The sequence below is a fragment of the Gorilla gorilla genome, chromosome 9, assembly GCF_029281585.2.
Source record: "Gorilla gorilla gorilla isolate KB3781 chromosome 9, NHGRI_mGorGor1-v2.1_pri, whole genome shotgun sequence".
NCBI lineage: Eukaryota > Metazoa > Chordata > Mammalia > Primates > Hominidae > Gorilla > Gorilla gorilla.
In genome coordinates this window covers 86,936,798-86,958,447 of record NC_073233.2, presented here as the reverse complement: position 1 = coordinate 86,958,447, position 21,650 = coordinate 86,936,798, and the positions used below count along the sequence as shown (strand labels likewise).

At 48.0% G+C, this 21,650-nt stretch overlaps 1 protein-coding gene across 2 annotated transcripts in view; it reads left to right on the top strand.

Annotated features, from left to right (window-relative positions):
• Window positions 1-21,650, top strand: part of TENM4 (teneurin transmembrane protein 4) — a 777,096-nt gene that overhangs the window by 353,912 nt on the left and 401,534 nt on the right. For both annotated transcript variants that reach the window (XM_055356895.2, XM_063693427.1), the window contains exons 4-5: window positions 12,921-13,208; window positions 17,918-18,187. In XM_055356895.2, the coding sequence (XP_055212870.2) occupies window positions 12,921-13,208; window positions 17,918-18,187 (558 nt within the window). The remainder of the gene's footprint in view (window positions 1-12,920; window positions 13,209-17,917; window positions 18,188-21,650) is intronic.

Sequence of the window (21,650 nt, the reverse complement as noted above, 5' to 3'; positions counted from 1 at the left end):
GGAAAGAGGGCCTTAATATCTATTAAGTCTGCCTTTAATTATTAGAGATGGAGGCAGCTTCAGGCAGTTAGGGTTTTCCTATCATTATGGGCCTTTTCCTCCACTCCTTTGAGGCTTGGATACCCAGAGATGTCAGTGAAATTCTGCCAAAACTACATCTCTCCCTTGCTTTCTACATAGCATCCTTTCCAAGATGCCTTTACTAATCCACGTTTCCTGCTGTGAGGACCCATAGTCACACCTCCCCAAGGGCCTTTGCAATCACTGCATCTCACAGAACTTGGAGCCCTAGATGGAACATTTTAAATTCCTGTGTGTGTGTGTGTGTGCACACGTGGGTGCACACATATGTGCATTTTTCTGGGGTATCAGGGCAGTTCTCAGGCATAGATTAAATGTGACACCCCACACCAACCCATTTTGCAGAAGAGAAAACTGAGGCCATGGAAGGAAGCAGGATGGAGCTGACAGCTTCTGGCTCTTCACTTGCTGGGATGCGGCTGACTACCAGTCACAACCCCCCAAGCCTTAGCTCCCGCCTCTCTAAAAACAAAATTTCAAGCAGCATCAGGAGGGCACAATCAGTTGACCCCTTCACAAACCTGGGGAGCTTGTGTGGGGCCGAGGGAGTGGATTTGTGCTACCGAAAAAGAGCCACTTAGAGGATGCCAAGGGAGAGGGTTGGCTCGCAAAGGTTTCCAACTTTGGGGCTTTAATTAGGCAAAGAGAAAGTCAGAGAGCTTTGCACCTAGAAGGACCTTTGAGGTGGCATATGGAGAGTTGTATATTTTTATTCACTTTGGTTCAACCCAGCAAACCCTGGATGTACCTCTAAGCTGTTCTTGGCATTGGGGAGGAATCAAGATGTTATAAGTACCAATGAAGTTAATGATCCAGGTGTGTGGGCGTTTTCCTAACAGATGATGAAATCGAGGCACAGAGCAATGCAGGGACTTTCCCAAGGACAACCCACCTGCTCTAAGAACCCATGTGAGCACCAGCTGAGGGAGGGAAGGACTGTTCTGAGGTCACTTTCAAACCGCTATTGTGTGGGCTTCAGTCATCACGAGTTGAGGGACGGCCTGAGTCATAGTAACTGAGGAGGAAATATAAGAGCTGGGGGGATAAAAACAGGGATTTTCTTCCTCTAGGCCCGCCCTGCCCCTGCCCCACCAGCAATATTGAAACCTGTGTCAGCCACGAGCACTCCGAGCCCACACCCATTGGGCAGCAGTTCTGAGCTTGATCCAGTTCCATCCCCAGGGCTCAATAGCAAAAGGCCTGGTGAGCAGAGTTACAATAGAGCCTTTGGTTTCTGAACAATCACAGCAGTGGGCCAGCAGCCATTAAGCATGTGTGCATGCACACACACACACACACACACACACACACCACCTCTGACAGGAACGACAGCCTGGGTAATCCCTGCTGTCCTCCCAGCTGTGATCAGAGGCTGATGGTGACCTCTAGATTTCTATCCTTTCAGCTTAGCATCAGTGTCAGGTATGCCCAGGGCATAGACTACATGTGTCTGGACCTGGAGTTTTATAAGACAAGAAGCTATTGTGCACACAAGGTATCTTGATGGCACCCGGAGAAGCCATTGTGATATTCCTTCCCTGCTCAACAGAGCATCTTCTCTGGGCCTAAAGAGCAGAAAGGATGTCTCTAAATCCTCCCTTACCCACAGACCCAAAGCTGTATGAACTCAGGCCCAGCGTCTGGCTGAGAAGACAGAGGAAAAGAGGGACTAACCCCTTCCTCCAGCTGTTGTGTTCAACCAAGAACTTCCTTCAGGCTGAGGAGGCCTTTGTGTTAAAACTAAGAGTTTCACCATTTCCAGAATCCTTCAACTGATGCCTGCCTTTCTGGGATGTTGGTTTCCCTTCTGTCTCTCTCCTCTCTCACCTCACAGAGTAGAGGCCTAATAGGGCACCCAGGTAATTACAGGTTAAGATTGGACACAGTAGGGGACGTGTGATTAATCAGCCTCTCTCCCTCTTCCCTCTGCTTCCTAGTGTGGTCCCAGAATAAACCCAGAGAAAGTCAGGAAAAAAATGTTTTTACAGAGAATTGGCAATCCAATAAACTGGGTTTCAGGCTTGACCCTTGAAGGGGTTTTCTAGGAAAAGGGTTTTTCTAGGGAGAAGGAAGGAAGTATTTTTCCCTGGGGCCTGAAGTACAGAAGAGACTGGCAATTTCCCAAAGTGCTGCTTACAAGGAAACTCAGAGTCCTAACAGCCAGCTGTACTTGGGGCCCCAGTGGGTCTGGCTTCCAAGAAAGCCACATGGGACTGAGTGCCCCAAGGCAACATGTGTCGGATACAGGAGAAAGGGGTGCAGGGGGGACATTCAGGCTGCACCAAGAGGCTCCCAGTGGATTCCAGTCAACACAATGGGAGAGGCAGGCCAGCAAACCGGATCATCTTCCTCTCCCTGCCCTGTTAACCCCTGCTCGGCTTTTCAGACCCAGCCCAGGGATTCCTCCTTCAGGCAGCCTCTGCTGCCCACCCCACCTGATGCAGTGCCCCCCTACCCCGGGTGTCTGTGTCAGTTGCTCTTTTGCATCCTTTGTGCTGGAATCACCTGTAGACGTGTTTGTCCTTCTGACATTCCTGTGGGCTCTTCGAGGATCAAGACTGCATCCGCTCCAACCCCTTGTCCCTGGGTCTACCCTAGGATCTCATAAAGCCTTGTTGGATGGGAAAGAGGGAACGAGGTTGGACAAACCCAAGGAAAAGGTCACCAGAAAGGTGAGGGCTTGAAAACTGTGGGAGACATGTTAGATCTGAAGAGAGGATGCAGACACCCAGACCAGCCCGGTCTTCAGTCCGGAAGAGCTATTGCTGAGGCAAAGGCATTAGGCTTATTTCCTGAGACCCCAAGGAGTAGAGCTGAGGCCTGTGGAAGGAAGCTAAAAGGAGGCAGGTTTCAGCCCCCTGAGGTAGTAAAGTCCCCAGCTTTGGAGCTGGTGTGACCACTCAGTAGAGATGGGACTGAGGAGGGTTCAGGCACCTGATGGGGCTTGAATCAGCTGACCTTTGATGTTGTTTTCAATCCGAACACATTTTCTTTCTTCTTCTTTTTTTTTTTTGAAACAAAGTGTCACTCTGTTGCTCAGACTGGAGTGCAGCGGCTTGATGTCAGCTCACTGCAACCTCCTCCAACTCTCAGATTCAAGCAATTCTCATGCCTCAGCCTCCTGAGTAACTGGGACTACAGGTGTGGGCCACCACACCCAGCTAATTCTTGTATATTTCGTAGAGATGGGTTTCACCACATTGGCCAGGCTGGTCACAAACTCCCAGCCTCAAGTGATCTGCCCTCCTTGGCCTCCCAAAGTGCTGGGATTACAGGCGTGAGCCACCGTGCCCAGCCTAACACATTTTCTGACTCTAAGATGCCACCATTTGTCAAAGGGAATCATTGGCTCCTACGTGACTTTGGGGGCAGGAAGGATGTAGACCAAAGGAATCTGGAAGACACAGCTACCATAATACCATCTGTTGATGGAAGGCCTGTTGTGTCCTAGGCCCTGCACATGCCCAGCCCTCTAGGGGGTCAGGCAGCTCTGGGGGGAGCCCTCCCAGCTCCGCAGCTCAGGATCAGAGAAGCAGTGCCCATACAGCAGCTGTCTGCCCTTTGATACCTGGCCTCTGACAAGCTCTCTAACAGAAGGGCAAGATGGCTTCTGTAGACAGCGGCACCATCTGTCACCTGCCTGCCAGCCACTGATTAGGGATGTCCCTGTAGCCAGGCTGGGCACACAGCCACACTCCACCACGCTCCCAGGAAAGCCCTGTCTCTGTCCCGACAGTTCTCTTTCTGTACAGGGCACGTACCAAGCAGCAGCTGTAAAAGCTCTTCTCCCAGGAGTCCAGGCCAGGTGCTGACTCAGTTCATCAGAAGAATTAATAATGTTTTTTAAAAAAGGTGAAAGAACAAATAGAACATTTAAGCCAATTAGAATATAGAATGACCTATGCAGGAAGCAGTGTAGGTTATGATTAAAAGCTTGAACCTTGGGGTCAGACAGACACAGGTTTGAATCCTAGCTCTGTCACTTTTTTGTTGTGGCCTTCCAGGCAGGATACTTAACCTCCCTAAATCCTGGTTTCTTTGTCGATAAAATGGGGATGGTTTTGGGTGTGGTGAGAACTCAGTGAGGTAATGCATATAAAGACCTTGCTTTTAGCCACCATTATTATAATCACTGTCTCACTGTTGAAAAAGGCCAGGGATTCCCCAAAGTGACAGTGCCAGAGAAATATGCTCTGGGTGCTACAACAGAGAGTACAGACCTCAGAAGCAGAGCTCCCGTATTCCAGTCCTGGTGTGTTGTGTGAACTTGAGCATCACTTTGCTACTCTCAGTTTCTAAATCAGTAAAGTGGGGATAGGAGTGCCTCCTTCTCTGGTTTGCACAAAGCCCAACACAATACTTGGTACAAGAACAGGTACCACCACAAGCCATCCTCCCCACCCCCACTTTAAAATAAAGGACTCAAAGACCACACTTTGAAAGAATAAGAAAAGTAAAATTCACGATTTTACACATACACACACACACACACACACACACACACAGATGCTACCCAGGACTTATATTTTGTGGAACACATTTTAGCTCTGAAATATTTATGGGCCCTTTTTGACACACAAAGAACTAAAAATATCACCCTGTGCTTATGTTAAGGAAAACTTATAAAACTTTAGTCCAGTAGGAATTCAGTCAATTTCCTGGCTCGTTTCTGGCTGTATCTGAGGCTGCGAGGTAACCCGGGGTGATAACAGCCCCCATTTCCCTGCGGGTTTTGGCAGGGGCAGAGGTTTTTTGGAGCACTGTACTGTCTGTGGAAGTCTCTCTGCGAATGCTCCAGGCTCCTGCCCCTTCATAAATATTGCTGGAACCCATGTGAAGGGGCCAGGTTTGTTTCTTGAATTTCTCCTCAAACACCAAAAGCTTTATTTCCCATATCTCCCCTTCTCCCGGGCCCCACACTCTTGCCATTCTTCCAGACCAGCTCCAGCCTCCCAAGGCAGCAGGGCCTCTGAAAACTAGCTGCAGGGCACGCTCCCTACCAGGTCCTCCGAGGGCAGGCTCTCCCTGCCACATGCATTTTGCATTTTACTGTCCACTTACATTTACCATGTAGGGATGTTGCTTTATTTCTTCTACCAGGCTGCTCCCTCCTCACTTCTCAAGCTTTCTCTCCAACCTCTTTCCCTCCCCAGAGTCTGAACTCTCGGAATATAACTGGGCCTTTGTCTGTGCCAGGTTCATTTTTCCATGCTGTGATCTAGGACAGTGTTTTTCAGACTGTAGATTGGCATCTCATTCATAATTCTAGTTAAGTAGAGAAGAAAATATCAGATTTCACCCTTGCAGTAAGGTTCAGCATATTTTCATGAAATTTTTGTTTTAGTTAAAAAAATTGTAGATGTGTGTATCCCGGATTGCAATATAAGCGTATTTTTACTGCAGGCAAGAGAAATTTGAAAGCCACAGATCTAGACTTTTTTCTCTCCTTACCTCAAAACCGTCTTTTACTTGACATTCTTTGGTTTTCATTTAGATGTCACTGTTTCTGGGGAGCGGTCCCTGATGGTCTCTCCACCTTTGACCCACCTTGGCCTGGGTGTGAGGCAGGCCCCTGTGGTGTCCTTCCCTGCCTCTCCCTCTGTCTGACTTGCCCAGTGTATAGAAGCATCTAGGAGTCAGAAGCACATCTGTCTTGTCCTCTGATGCCTCCAATAAGGCTTGGCACAGGAGGGTAGGAACTGGGAGTTGGGGGAGGAGAGAAGAAGGGAGTCTCCTGTGACGCCTCCTTGGATCTTTTGCAGCACTTAGGACAGAAAAGGGACTTAGCAATGATTACCAAATGAATGAGCCTGTGGAACTAGGTTTTTGATCCTTTTCTTGAGGTTCAAACATTTTCTTCAGTTTCAAATCTAGACCCTGACACTTGGAAGCCATGTGATCTAGAGCAAGCCAGTTAATCTCTGGGCTTGTTATCTCATTGATAAAATAAGAGTAAATAAGAGAAAATAAAGAATAAAAGAATAATACCTAACTTACCAAGTTATTATAGGGATTTGAAATAATTTACACAGTACCAAGCACATGAGGAGGTGTTCAATTAACAGTAGTTATCTTACTGTTACTAGCCCTTTCTTTTCCTGTCTTCAGTGATCCCCTGATCACCATCACCACCAGGGGGCTCCCAGGCCTCCCCACATTCACGTCCCTATTGAAACCTTCCAGATCCATCCAAGCCCAGCTTCACATAAAGGAAAAAGACAAAAACAAAAAAAATACTGATATGGTTTGGCTGTGGCCCCACCCATATCTCATCTTGAATTCCCACGTGTTGTGGGAGGTAATTGAATCATGGGGGCCGGTTTTTCCCATGCTGTTCTCGTGGTAATGAATAAGTCTCACAAGATCTGATGGTTCTATAAGGGGGAGTTTCCCTGCACAAGTTCTCTCTTCTGTTGTCTGCCACCATGTGAGATGTGCCTTTCACCTTCTACCATGACTGTGAGGCCTCCCCAGCCACGTGGAACTGTAAGTCCATTAAATCCCTTTTCCTGTATAAAGTACCCAGTCTCAGGTATGTCTTTATCAGTAGCATGAAAACGAACTCATACAACCACCCAAACGTGGATTTTAGATTCAGAAGGTCTGGGTTCAGGTCTCGGCCCTGTCCTTTACTGGCTGTGTGAACTTGATCAAATAACTGGATCTTTTAGCCTGGCCTCAAAAACGAGAAATAATTATGGCTTTCATGGGGGTATGTGAAAAGCACTGTGCTCGATACATATGTCTTCTTCCCTCCTCTCCTCTGGGCCTACTCTCCTTCTCCACAGATGCACCAAAACCAAGACCCACGTTAGCATAAGAACAAGCTTATAAAACTGCAGTTTATACTTTATCAAAGCATTTGTCACTGATGGTGATGGTCCCTAGGGCTGACACACCAGAGAGATGGTGAGCTGTCACTGGAGGGCTTGTGACCCGCTCCTCTTTGGAACCTCCAGTGCCCAGCACTAGACTGGTCTGCAACAGTTTGTGAAAATGAATTCTTCTCTAAGGCACCTTTGTGGTACTCAGGTTTTGCTTGGAGAAGAGTTTCAGAACACTGCGCCATCTCTGGAGCAGGCTGACAGGCCGAGTCCCTGCCAGGGTCTTACACATCTCACAGATGGGGTCAGTGGCAATGTGCTCACCTGGGGGCCACATGCTCTTTGTCTTGATTGGAGCCTCTTTGTTTAGCCTGAGGCCTACAATGACTGAGCTACTAGTTTGGTCCTTAGTTATATATTTGCTACTTGAGCATCCCAAAACATTCTCACCTGCCTAATTTGGTCTAGGTTTAAAGTAGTTACATAATTTGTTGTTTAGAAATAACAACACAATAATGATGATGGCATTGACAGTAATGATTTTCCAATCCCTTATACCAATTTAGTACATTACAGTTTACAAAACATCTAACAAACTCAGCCTCTTGGAGTAAGTTAAATGTCCTGTGCCCAGGGCCACACAGCTAGGAGGTGGCCAGGACAGGCCTTACTCCTAGCCTGGAGCTCATTCTATCACTGTCAGGATAGAGGGTTCTGGAAAGAAGGTTTGCAGTTGGACACATCCAGCTCTTGAGTCTCTTCCTGTGTGACTGCAAGCCAGTTATTTTACTTCTCTAAGCCACAGGCTCTTCATCAGTAAAATGGGACCAATTCACAGAGGTAGAAATGGTGAGAACTAAATGAAATCATCTCAAGTACTTGACCGGTGCCTGGCCTATGGCAAACCCTGAGTAAGTGGTGGCTGGTGTTATCATTAGTTCAATGATGATGATGATTGCTGAAAGCCAACAGAAAGTAAGGGGTGAAGCTGTATCATTGGTCAGGATCCTAACAGGGAACAGTTCACTCTAGATGGCTTAGAGGAGCAGACTTTAATGAAGAGACAGAGGTGCAGCAGGGTCTGAGAGCCAGCCCTGATGGTGAGACGCCTGGGCTGTAGCAACAGCAAGAAACTGGCACATCCCTGGTCCTGCACAGATGAGGGTAGGGGAAGATGTTAGCAGAGCCCAGTATGAAGTGGAGGCCTGGAGGAGGGGCTACCTGTCAGAGAAGGCATGGACAGAGGACTAGAGAGCTAGAGGGGGCAGGGAAGACACACTCTGGCCTCTCACGTAATGTGACCCTGCCCCCATCTCCTCCTGGTGCCGCCCTTAGGTGAGTCCACCCAACACCACTTGTAGAGGCTCAGCAATGTTAAAGAGTATGGGATGTCTGGAAAATGGCAGGCAGTTCTGCATGACTGAAATGGAGCATATGAGTCTGCGGGAGACAGGTTGCTCTGTGGCAGCCAGAGGAAGCAGAGAGAGACAAGGAAAGTTCAGATCTCCAGAAGCCTTGGATGTCACGCTCATGGGTTTTATGGGGAACCTAGAGGTTGGTGGGTAAGGAGGGAGCGAACATGTTTAGGCATGGATATGTGCCATGTGCTTCTGTCCCCGAACCTGTGTCTGGGGGTTGCAGGGTCTGAGGTGGGCCCCTTCCCCAGCATTCCTTCTGTCCTTCTGCCGGGCGGCTCCAGGTCACTGTGCTGAAGTCCCTTGCTCCAAAGGGAGCATTTCTCCACTGTCACTCTTCTTTCACCCCAACCTCTTCTTTCTCGCTCTGTTAAATGCCAATTTGAGTGTGAACCATAACTGACCTCCCATCTGTTCAAAAACAGTAAATATTTGCTGAATTACTATATTAAGCCTAAAATGTGAAAAAAAAATTTTAAGGAAATGAGAACCAGGCGAATGTTCTCCCTGCCTCAGCTTTGTGACAGGGAAGCTGTGCGTTAGGTGTGTATGTTCTTAATAATTTGTGGTTACTGAGCCTTTGCCTTGATGCCAATGTCTTCAGTCAACAGGCACACACTGATAAGAGGAAATAGTCACCCACCAATTTAACAGCCTAAAACGTTTCTCAGGCTTATTAACATATGCTTCTGAGGGGATGCCCCTTCCCCAGTTATAACTGACACTTACCCGTAGCTTTCTACACTATGCCTTTTAAACAGAAAATGTGTTTGTTTTTTCTGATTATAATAATAGCTAACATCTATTGAGCACTCATTGTGTATCAGGGGCTGTATATGCTAGGGGCACATATTAACTCATTTAATCCTCAAAACAACCCTAAGATGTTTCACAGATGAGAAAGCTGAAGCACAGAGAGGTTAAATAACTGGCCCAAGGTCATTCAGCCGGTCAGTGGGGGATGCATACCTCAAGCCCCAGCTACCTTTGAAATTTAAAAAAAGAATACATCTGAGCAACGCCTCTAATTCAGCCTTAGATTTACGTAATACTTTACTTAATTGGTAGTGAACTACTAATATTTTATGTTATTGAGGCTTAATAAGAAGACATGAAGTAGCTGCCAAGTAGTTTCATTCATGCATGCACTCAACAGGCATTTTGTGAGCACCGGATACCAAGCCTACCTACCCTCAAGGAACCGTAGTCAAGGGGAGAGGCAGACGTGAAACAAAGATCATCTAGTGGGCTGCATGTGCAGTGATGAAACATCATGCACAAAGTCAGAGAGGCCACAGAATTCACATCCAGGAAAGCGTGAGTGGCTCAGCAAGATGGAAGCGAGGTGAGCCAGATTGACAAGAGCCTTCATTTTGACCAGGAAGCCAGAATTGACCCCAAAGGCTCAGCAGGGCTGCTAGACGGCATAAGCAGGACAATAGCATGACCTGGGCCTCAAAAATTCCCCTGGCACAGCCCATACAGCAGTTATACCCATTTGCTGAGTTCAACCTCAGGATCACAATTTTTTCTCCACCATGCCAGGGCCATGTAACCTTGGGCAGCATACTTAACCTCACAATTTCTCATCTGCAGTTTGCAGAGAATCATAATACCTATATCACAGGGTTGGGGTGAAGATTAAAGATGTTATATATAATCATAGTAAAAGCAAGCAATAATTAAATATTAGCTACTATTTACCTATATTGTTCAAACCATTATTAATATTATGAGTTATTAATATGAGTTATTAGTGAGTCATATTAATAATGGCTAACATTATGGAGTACTTTTGCTTATTATTATCATCATCATTATTTTCACTCAGGGGTTAGAAGTAAACAGGCAGAGGCAGCAGTTGCCATAAATCCTCATTCAAATTATACCAGAATAGTGCTTTGCGTTGAAAGCCAGTATTGGGTCGTGATATCAATTTAGAGTTATAATCAGTCATTTTTTAAAAATGAAAGAGAATGAGATAGAACATATCAGAGTGCATTTCTCATCGTGCAATAGCTTTTGTGAATCTTTTGCTTCTCTTTTATACATATAAACACACACATTCACAAACATCAATGTGTGTAGTGGGCCATTATGTAAGATATTGTAATTTTTTTTTTTTTGAGACAGGGTCTCACTCTTGCCCAGTGGGGAGTACAGTGGTACCATCACAGCTCACTATAGCCTTGACCTCCTGGGCCCAAGCTATCCTCCCGTTTCAGCCTCCTGAGTAGCTGAGACTATAGGCATGTGCCACCACGCCTGGCTAAATTTTTGTTTGTTTGTTTGTAGAAACAGGGCCTTGCTGTGCCCAGGCTGGTCTCGGACTCCTGGCCTGTAGCGATCCTTCCACTTCACCTCCTAAAATGCTGGGATGACAGATGTGAGCTACCCCATGCCTGGCCATAATATGTTTTTCTAATTATGGACTGCAGTCCAGAAAGTTTTTAAAACCCTGGAGTAGAAGGTACTATCACTGATCTTCCCTTGTGGTCCTGCTTCTCAGACACTCAGAGGACTATCATCTTGCCAGCTATTGGGAGACTGAGCATCAGGATGGCAGAGCTCAGAGCTCTGGGTTTGAGCCTCAGTAATATAATTTGATTTCTGTGTGTCTCGAGTTACACCCCTTGCCCCAGCATTAATTTCCAGGGATATTTTGAGAATCAGGAACCAAAATAGTGTCAACTATTCATCTTAATTGGATCTAGGTATAATCCCGAGGCATTGCAGTCTATGTAGTTAGTGCCAGCTTTGCAACTAACTCACCATGTGGCCTTAGGCAGGAGACTATATGGCCCTGGGTCACTGTAGCTTCATCTATAATATGGGGATGAAAATAATTGTAATCTCTACTTCACAGTTATTGTGAGGCACCAATAAAATCACAAATGTTTGCACTGTTGGAAAAACGGGCCAAAGAGCTACCTCTGATGTCCATGGTCAAAGGCAGAATTTGGAAACTGCGAGCCTCAGAGCAAATTCAACTCAGAAGTCTGTTTTGTTTGTCCTGCAAAGTATTAAAATTAAATAATAATAATGGATCAACATTTTAAAGTCATACCTTTTATATCTAACTCCAAATTTCCAGCTTGTCTTAAAAATTCACAAGACACCCCCACCCCCCAGACACTCCCACCCACACTCCCACTTTGCAGCACAGGCAAGCACTTGGACAGACCCACTCTCCCAGCTGTCAAGGCCCCACCCTGGACACTGAGATCTGATGTTGGCAGCATTTATCACAGCTATTACTCTGCTGTCTCTCTAATTGGATAGTGAAGCAGGGGAATGTCTTGTGTACCCATGCTGCTCTGAAAGATGGAGCAATGGAAAGCCAGAACTGAGCAGGTTGTGTTTCATAAAAACTAAGTGATGCCCTATGTCTCTGCGGAGGATATTCTGCTTTCCTTCTGTATTGAGCTCCTGGCCCTGTATGGTTGTGTTTGCTACCCCAGAGCTCAAAGAAGACATTTGGAGGGAGAAAGAGGGTGCTATCACAACTTAAAAATCCAGGGGTGTCAGTGTAGGGCAGAAGGGTCAAGATGGGGAAAAGAGGAGAAAGGGCTATTAGGAGCTTCCCACCAGTCAGACCTTCTAGCAACACCCAGATGGATGGGGCAGACACTGTGCTGCCCAGTGCTGATGGTGGCACTGAGGAGATGGGCAAGTCTGGAGGTGAGGGACATCCTCTGAGTAATTGGAAGGGCACTTTTGTGTACTAAGAGTAGGAGGGAGATGTCTCAGGGAGGCAGAATGGAATAGGAAAAATGCAGGCTTTAGAGCCAAACAGATCTGAGTTCCAATCCTGGCTTTTTTACTTGACACCTAAGTGACCTTGGAGGGGGTTCCGAGTCTCAGTTTTCTCATCTGTCAGATGGGGATGGTTAGCTGGTTAATTAAACACATCTTTATTATGCGCCTACTGTGTACCAGCCCTTGTTCAAGGTGCTAGAGACCAGGAGTGAGCAGTACAGGTAAAGTTTCTGTTCTCACAGAGCTTACAGACTAGCAGAAGGAGATGGGCAAAAAGCAAATAATTATATAATCATCTGGTAGTGGTAAGTGTGGGTTGGTTGTTTATACCTTAGCTCGTTTCCAAAAGAGGTTGGAGAGAGTAATAACATCTCAGAAGATATCAAGATTTACTAAGATAATATATGCAAAGTGCTTACCCCAGTGCTTGCATGCAATCATTCATCTCACAGATTTTTAAGGAGCCCTGGGCCAGAGCTGGGTCAGGCCCTGCTCCATGTGGGATGTGATGGGAACCAAACAGGCTTGGTTCCTACCTAGGAATATTACTAACCACCAGTGCCCTCTGGCCTTTGCTGTCAGCTTCCTCGGTGCCCATCACTGGAGGAGGCCTCCTCAAGGTGAATAGGCTAAGTAGCAGAAAGGGCCAGGATTTGTAATTAGAGGTCCTGGGTGTGACTTTCCTTTGCCACTTGTGGGCTGCGTAGTGGTGGAGCGGTACCCTCTCCTCCACTGCCTGGGGTTCTCTGTCCACACGGCTGCAAGGGTGAATCCAGGACCAGGATGAACCCGGGAATGTTCTCTGCCTCTCACGCCCTATCTTTGGTTTCCTTGGCTCTAGACCACTCGGCCCTGAGTGCGGCGAGGACCCTGTTTGTGGATGTGGAGGAGCGCGGGCCGGAGGCCATGGACGTGAAGGAGAGGAAGCCTTACCGCTCGCTGACCCGGCGCCGCGACGCCGAGCGCCGCTACACCAGCTCGTCCGCGGACAGCGAGGAGGGCAAAGCCCCGCAGAAATCGTACAGCTCCAGCGAGACCCTGAAGGCATACGACCAGGACGCCCGCCTAGCCTATGGCAGCCGCGTCAAGGACATCGTGCCGCAGGAGGCCGAGGAATTCTGCCGCACAGGTGAGGACAAGGCCGAGGGGGCGGGGCCCAGGCGCAGGTGAGCTTGGCTCAGGTAGGCATGGGCTCGGGTGGGCGTGGCGCAGGTGGGCGTGGCACAGGTGGGCGTGGCACAGATGAGCTGGAACACCAGTTGGGGTGCCGTATCAACAGCAAGTTTCTGCCATTTGGGCACTTGGACCTGGTAAAAAGCCTGCCCTGTAGTTCATTCTTAGTTCATTTATTTTCTCGCTCACCCACTTCCCTGGCATAGTGAGGTGGTTAGGAGCTGGGCTCCAGTGTTTGTCTACCTGCCTGGAGTTGAGTTAGGCTCCCCTCTAAGCCTCAGTCCTCAACTGTTACATGGCCGTGAGAAGCCTCCCTAGTGCACTGAATTGTCCTGAGGACTTAATGAGATGGCCTTTAAGTGGTAAGCCTGATAATACCAAGTAAGCGCTGAATAAATGTTAGTTCCTAGTTTTGCTATTCATTCAACAAACGTATTTAGCAGTTTCTTTGTGTCAAGCCCTGTGTGACCTTGAGAGGAAGACCTTCCTGAGATGGTTAGACATGAAAACAGTAATTTGTAGGATATTCTAGTGCCTGGCTCCCTCTCCTGAACTTTCTACCTACAGTAGTCCCCAAAGCCTATCCATCCTGCCCCAGTATTCAAATCCATTCTTCTTAGCCATTCCCTCTGATACTTCCCAGTGCAAACCATTATCATTTTTCTTGGAGGATTAACCACAACCACCCCCCCTTCACCCAGAGCTGCCTGCCTCTAGCCATTCTCTGTACTGCAGCCAGATGAAGCTTGGGGGTGACTCCCTGTTGCCCTTAAACTGAGCTCCCCCTAGCATAGAACTCTTTCCCCAAATCTGTTTCGTTTTTCTAGACTTTTTTTGTCCCCTAACTCTCCACACTCCACCACTCATGGGCCAGCCCTGCTGAACTGCTCAGGTTTCCAGACCTGCCATGATATTTCTTTCCTACCCTGGTGCCTCGGTGATTCCTGTTTTTCTGCCTGCAGAGGCTTGAGCCCTCTTTGATGCCTGTTGGGTCATGACCAATGCCTGACAATTTGTGCAGCCCACCCTGATTTTGCTCTGCCCTTCTCCCCCTTCACAGACAGGGTCAGCTGAGCACTGTGCTATGTAATTTATATGCATTTTGACAATGTTATTTAATTCTCATAACAACCCCAGGGTGAATCATTTGCCCAAGATCACAGAGGTAAGAGGAGCTGGCCACACACACACAGAGCACACCTATGACCTCTTCATTTCCATTCTCTCCCACAGGCCTGTATCCATGTGAAAGCTGACCTGTTCTGCCTGTGAGGCTTGAAAAATGAGCAGTCCCTTTCCCAGCTTATGGTTAAGGCTCCAACTCTGGCATCAAACAGACCTAGATTTGAATTGTGGCTCTGCCATTTTTAGTATTCTCAGCTACTTTACCTGTGCAAAGGGATAAACAGTACCTAATAGGTGGTGAGGATTGATGAGAACTGTAAATGAAACACTTGACACCAGTACCTGGCACAGAACAGATGCTTCAGAAATGCTGCCTGTTATTAATTGTCATCTCTGGATCTCACTGAAAAGAAGAGATAAAATGGTCTCTGAAAGCTTTTCTTTTGCTCCGTCCTGTCCGTAAGTGACAGAGCTCAGTGAGCCCCGGTTGGCTTGGACCTAGCACATGAGGCTCAGGGAAGGGGCAGCTCCTTGTCTTTGTAAATAACAAATAAGCATTCTCATCTCATAGGCAGGCATGTGCGTAGCAGTTTACAAAGTACTCTCCTTCAAATTATCACCCTGGATCCTCAAAAATCCTTTGAAGGTAGCAGGTCATAGATTATCATCCCATTTTAAAGACAAGAACATTGAAGCTCAGGTGATCACAAGCCCAAGATTGCACAGCTAGATGTTGAGTGAGATGGGATGTCAACTCGTGCCCCGGGCCTCAGAAAAGAGGCCAAAAAGGATATAAAGCAAGTAAACCATGAGGACTTCTTAAATTGGATGAAGTAAATCTTCCAAACTCACACATCAGAGGAGCTGACTGGCTCAACAGGATCATGGAACCCTTAGAGTGAGCCCTTACCTTGCATTTCCCTAGTCCCGAGATGTCTTAACTCACTTGTATTGATGCTGAGTCTGGCTGCTTAAAAGGGCATGCAGGACAAGCCAGATGGAAATCAATGCAGCCCAGGCTGTTCGTTGCAAATAAATTTGATTTTTCACTTAATGTAAGAGTCATTCTTCATAACGTGTGAGTGGCTTCTCTTTGAGAGGCCGGCCGAACAGAGCACAGATAGAACTGTGGATGGGGACAGGGGGCGAGAGCAGGACAGGAGAGAGGAGTGTAGATCAGAGAGCGGCCAGGGAGTGTGATACGCAGGGAGAGCAGGAAGCGGACTGAGGAATTTAGGCTCTAATTTGGCATTTTCTTTCTCTTAGAAGGAGAGCAAAATCGGAGGGCAGACTGGAGTAGGGCACAGAGGAGTGGTATGCAAAATACTTAACATCTGGTTGGCCCAGCCTCTAACCAATCAGAATGTCTGCCTGGCCACTGAGCAGAGCCTACAGGCTTCTTTTATGCCTGGTCCGCGGACATTAACCCTTTGTTTAGTAACTGGATTATGAGGAGATTGGGGGTATTGGGAAGGGGCTGGAACAGCCAGAGCAGAGGCCGAAAGGCACTGGGTGTGGAAGGAGGCACTGAGGTGGCTTGGCACAAGTTATTTACCAAGCTGTGTGGAAGTACTTCATGACTGTAACCTGGCATCAAGGCTGTCCCAGCCTGAGCCAGCTGAGTAGGAGGCCTGAGATACACCTCCACCCACCACCACAGCCTAGCATAGCAGCTTGCATTTCAGCAGCGCCCCAGCTGGTCTCTCCTCCCCGCTTCCTTGTCCCCTTATCTGTTGTCCAGAGTACTGCCAGAGTATGTGCGTGTGTGTGTGCGTGCTTGTGCGTGCGTGTGTGCATGTGCGTGCGTGTGCGCGCGCATGTGTGTGCACGCGTGTGTGTGCGTGTGTGCTGGAGTGTGCGTGTGTGTGCGTGTGTGCGCATGTGCATGTTTGCACATGTGTGTGCAATTGTGTGTTCGTGTGTGTGCACGCGCGTGTGTGTGTTTGTGTGCGTGTGTGTGTGCGCGCGCACGTCTGTGTGTGTCTGCATGTGTGTGGTTACCTAACGTTTACAGGGCACCTACTCTGCAGCAGGTGTGATAGGTGTTGGATTCAGATAATTAGGACACACCAGTGGAGCACAAGGTTATCTGTAAGAGTGAGACACACCATTATAATAAGATGGCGTCTCTGCTGGCTCGCCTCCTACCCCTCCGGCAGTTCTTTCTTGCTTTCCTTTGCAGGCTTGTCCTATTCAGTCCTAGCCAAGGAGGCCTTTAAAGCTTGGCCATCCACCTCTTCTGCCTTCTAACTTGTCATTCTCCACATTCACTCTCATCGCAAACCTCTCCTCTAAGCTCCTCACCCCAATATCCTACCTTCTGCTCCTGCGCTCCCAGAGCACTCTGTGGATCTCCCCATTTTGAACTTGCACACTTAATCATGTGTTTGGTTGTGTCTCTCCTACCCGCCAGAGAGTTCTGTAAAGTTGGGTACTGTATCCTATTCACTGCTGTATCTCAGTATAGGCCCAGGGCCGGCATGAATTGGTTTAAACGTGGGTTCTGCCTGATTATAACTCCAGTTCTCCAGATCATCACGTTAAGTGGGATCTGACCCTTACTGACTTTGTATACTCCCTCTTCCTTTTCCCTGTAACACATTCCTGGAAATACTAGAAGTACAGGAGAAGCTGTCCCTGAATAGACATTGAATTCACATGCAGGAGTGACAGGGAGGCTAGTTTTCCATGAAGTCAGCATTCTCTTTGTCACTCAGGTACTACTCCTAGGTGACCTTCTCTTACCCATGTCCTCCCCAGCCTCTGTCCTAGGCATTGCCAGGCCTGCCCAAGCCCTCAAGAGACCTGTCTCTGCCAGTTCCCCATCACAGACCCACTTGGGATAAGGAAGCAGCAGGCAGAGCCTTTTTCCTGGTGTGAGGCTGACTTTTCTCTGCCAGTCCCCATCTTCTTCACTCTCAAGCTTCAGGCTTTCTTGACCTGGCCAGAAAGGAACTTCTGGCCCCAAGGGAGACGTTTAGATCTCATCGACTGGGCTTCTGCCCTGCTCAGGACTTGCTGAAAAGTCCTCCCTGGAAAACGAGACCTGAAGCCCTCAATTCATTTTAACAAGCATTTATTGAGCCCCTTCTGAGTACTGCATTTTTGTTCTAGGAACAGAGATTTAAGAATAAGCATAAGCAAAACATGGTGCCTGCCCTTGCTGAGGTCACCTCCAGCAGAGGGGTAGACCCTTAAACAACTCTACTGTGCAGTATGACCAGGACCAACAACTCTGGAAGGAGCTTGGAGAAAGTGAAAATGAATTCTGCACAGGGGTAGACTTCACAGAGCAGGTGCCATTTGAGTTGAGGCTTAAGGGAAATGGAGGGTTCAGGCTGATGAAGAGGGGGCAGAAAAAGCCCTCCAGGCAGAGGCAATCACTTGAGCAAAGGCATGGGCATAGAATGCCACAGCAAGTTCAAAGAACGACAGTGAGCCCTGGGGTAAGAAGGCCAGGCTTCAGGCAGAGGCAGAGGCAGAGGCAGACGCAGACCTCATCTCAGTACCCTAACCAAGTTCACCTGTGTTTCCTCCCAGGTGCCAACTTCACCCTGCGGGAGCTGGGGCTGGAAGAAGTAACGCCCCCTCACGGGACCCTGTACCGGACAGACATTGGCCTCCCCCACTGCGGCTACTCCATGGGGGCTGGCTCTGATGCCGACATGGAGGCTGACACAGTGCTGTCCCCTGAGCACCCCGTGCGTCTGTGGGGCCGGAGCACACGGTCAGGGCGCAGCTCCTGCCTGTCCAGCCGGGCCAATTCCAATCTCACACTCACCGACACCGAGCACGAAAACACTGAGACTGGTGAGTGGCTGGTTTGGTCTGTGCCAGGTGCCTGGGTGGTGGGGCTGGGGTTTTATTTACAATATTGATTTCCTGCTCCACTGCCGGGGCTCTGGTGAAGTTGGTGAAAAATTGCTTTACTCTCAGGGGTCAAATGTCAGAGTCTCTTGGAGAGTCACGTGAAATGCCCACCCATGAGTGACATGCCAGAGATTGGGTCGCTGCTCTTTCCTTCCGGATTAGGGAGGCGCCTAAGTCTCTGGGTCATTGCTTATAAGGTGCCTGTGTGCAGGGGAGCAGAAAGGGCATGGGGCAGTGGTAACAGATTCCCCATAGTTTATCCTCCATCAAATCAGCAAGGCCTGGTCCTGCCTGAATCCTGCTCGTGCCATCTCTAGCTCCAGGTGCTCAGCAGTCCTGGGCAACCTCTAGGAACGCTGTCCCACATCAGCATCTTATGTTGCTCAGAGGATGGCTTCCAAACAAAAACTGTCATTTGGGGATAACTTAAAACTTGAGGTTTAGGGAAGATGTTGTCAAAGGGTACAGCGTTTCAGTTAGGAGGAATAAGTTTTTGAAATCCATTGCACAGCATGGTGACTATAGTTAATAATAATGCATTATATATTTCAGAGTTGCTAAAAGAGTAGATTTTTAAATATTCTCACCACAAAAAAATAAGTATGTGAGATGAGGGATATGTTAATTAACTTGATTTAATCGTTCCACAGTGTATTTAGGTATCAAAACATCATATTGTGCCCTATAAATATATACAATTATTGTGTCTATTAAAAATAAAAAGAAAGTGAAAAGACAAAAAATAAACTTTAACGATTAAACCTTGAGGCTTTGCTGCAGCTTCCCCCTGATCCCAGGACGTGCCAGCTGCACACTCATTATTCCACTCTCTTCCCTGAGGCTCGTTCCCAAGGCCTGAGAGAGGCTGTGGGAGGAAAAGATGACACCTGGTTCACACACCTCCTTTTCATGGTGGAGGAAAGGGGGCCCAGTTTCAGCGTCTTCCTCTTTCTCCCTTGGGACCTTGCTGGCAGAATTCTGAGGGGCTCTGAGTCGAACGTGGTCCTGCGTGGAGACTATTGCCTGGGGGAAATCTTCCCTTCTATATATTTTATGCCCTACCATCCCTTGGGCAGCTTTGCTGAGCCAGGTCAGCACCAAGGTGGGTCCTGCCGGGTTCTGGCAGCAAAGGAAAGAGTGGCAGAGCCCAGGAACAGCCCCAGCACCTGGAGGGCTGTTTCTGGGAAGCCCAGTGAAGAGGAGGCCCGCTGGTGCTTCCACACCAGAGCCAGCAAAAGGGTAAGGGGAGGGCAGTCTGAATTATTAATAGAACAGGAAGCACCTAGCCTGGTGCCAGTGCCCCCTGCTGGCTTCTAGCTTCAAATGTAGATCCTCGTGATTCCTGCCCGGGATTCCCCTGGATCAGGGCAGGGACCAGGTCAGAGATGAGGCTTAGAGGGGTTAGTCTCTGAAGAGGAGGCTCCAACTGAGTGGTGCAAAACCAAGATTGATCCCCAGATTGGGGATGGGCAGGAGACCACGCACGGTCAGGGTCAGGTGGGGGAAATGTATCCCCTTAGGGTCCAGAGTCCCATGTGGCAGAGTTCCAAAGGTGCATCCTGCCACCCCTCCCAGAGGACTAGCATGTTCGCCTAGGGAGCCTGTGTACTTGTCTAGGGGTGGGAGGGTGGCAATGGCTTGGGTACTGGGTAGTGGCTTGGCAGTGTCACTCTCCGTTGGTCCCCAGCCAGCCCTGAGAACGGGCCGATGACCTCAGTACCAGAGGAGTTTCCCTCTCTCTGATGGGAAACCACCCACACTCCCTCACCCACCTTCCCAAGGCCATACCCAGCCAGCAACCCTGCTTCTCCCCACCCCGACCAAGCACTGAACTTGAGCATTACATTGAAGGACAGTGCAGGGCCTGGCACAAAGAGAATAGGGTCTGTGCCACCACACCACAGCAGGCAGGGAGCCTCAGTTCTATTACTGGTCTAGGGTGTGGCATTGGGTAAATTGCAACCTTTCTTGGGACCTCAGTTTCCTCATCTATAAAATAAATAGTTTAAATGAAATTAGCATTCCCTGATCTGAGAATGTTAGTTCTTAGATGGGGTAGGGGGCTGTTCTGTGGTCAAATAATGTAGGAAACACTGAATCAAACAAACTTAAACCACTTTCTTTACTGCAGGGCTTCTTAGAGTTTTTAAGATGTTAATGTGCATGCTAATGGATAAATTACCAAGGGGGGATGTATGCAGCATTCCCCAAATCAATTTGACCACAGAACTCTTTTATTGTCAGAGCATCTGGTGGGACTGGTATTCTAATAAACGCTTTTTGGGTCTAGCTGAGCTAAATGACCTGTAGGCCCTTCTAGATGTAGAATTCTTGGATTCTAATTGCATGCACAAGATGAAGGTGTGCAAGAGGAAAATGATAATAATAACAGCATTAATACTTAATAGTTGTATGGCTGGGCATGGTAGTTCAGGCCTGTAATCCTAGCACTTTCAGAGGCTGGGGTGGATGGATTGCTTGAGGCCAGGAGTCCAAGACCAGCCTGGGCAACATGGCAAAACCCCATCTCTATTAAAAATACAAAAATTAGCCAGGCATGGTGGTGCACACTTGTAATCCCAGCTACTCAGGAGGCTGAGGCAGGAGAATCACTGGAACCCCAGAGGCAGAGGTTGCCGTGAGCCAAGATTGCACCACTGCACTCCAGCCTGGGCAACAGAGCTAGACTCTGTCAAAAAAAAAAAAAAAAAAAATAGTTGCCACCGATTATCTCAACCTAAGCACAGTGCTAACTGCTTTAGCTATATTATCTCATTTACTCCCCCTACAACCCTTTAAAGAAGGTTTTATTATCCCCATTGCACACAGTAAGGAAACCGCAGCCCAGAGAAGTTAAGAAATCTGCATAAGTCACACAGCTAGCAAAATGAGATTGGAACTCAAGCCTACATGACTCTAAAATCTTTACTCTTACAGCCCTAGTTACAGTGAGTTCCCTCTGTAGCAAAATACTTGGGTTATTTGTTCTTTTGAAGCCTTCTTGCCATGGTGACAAATGATCACTTTCCATAAAGTCATGACAGAAAGAGGTGCACACTTGCCCACATTATTGTATATTCCTTGAGAGCTGAATTACAGCTGAATTAAGCCTCTGTTGGGTGATAATGACATATTAATCAAGCCTGAAGAGTTTCAGCCTTTGATAATGGGACTGAGAAATGGCTGCCTGCTCCCTTGGCCATGTTGTCATTTCTTTATGATCACCCATTTCCACACTGGCCACAGAACTCAAAGCCTCACTGTACTCAGGGTAGACGGGTGGGCAGAGGAGGTAGGCAGATGAATCTACTAAAGGGCTTCTGTTTCCCACATCCTTTCCAAGCCTGGACTCCCTAAACCTAGACTCCCCATAGGTGCACAAAGGCTGTCTACTTGCTCCTGG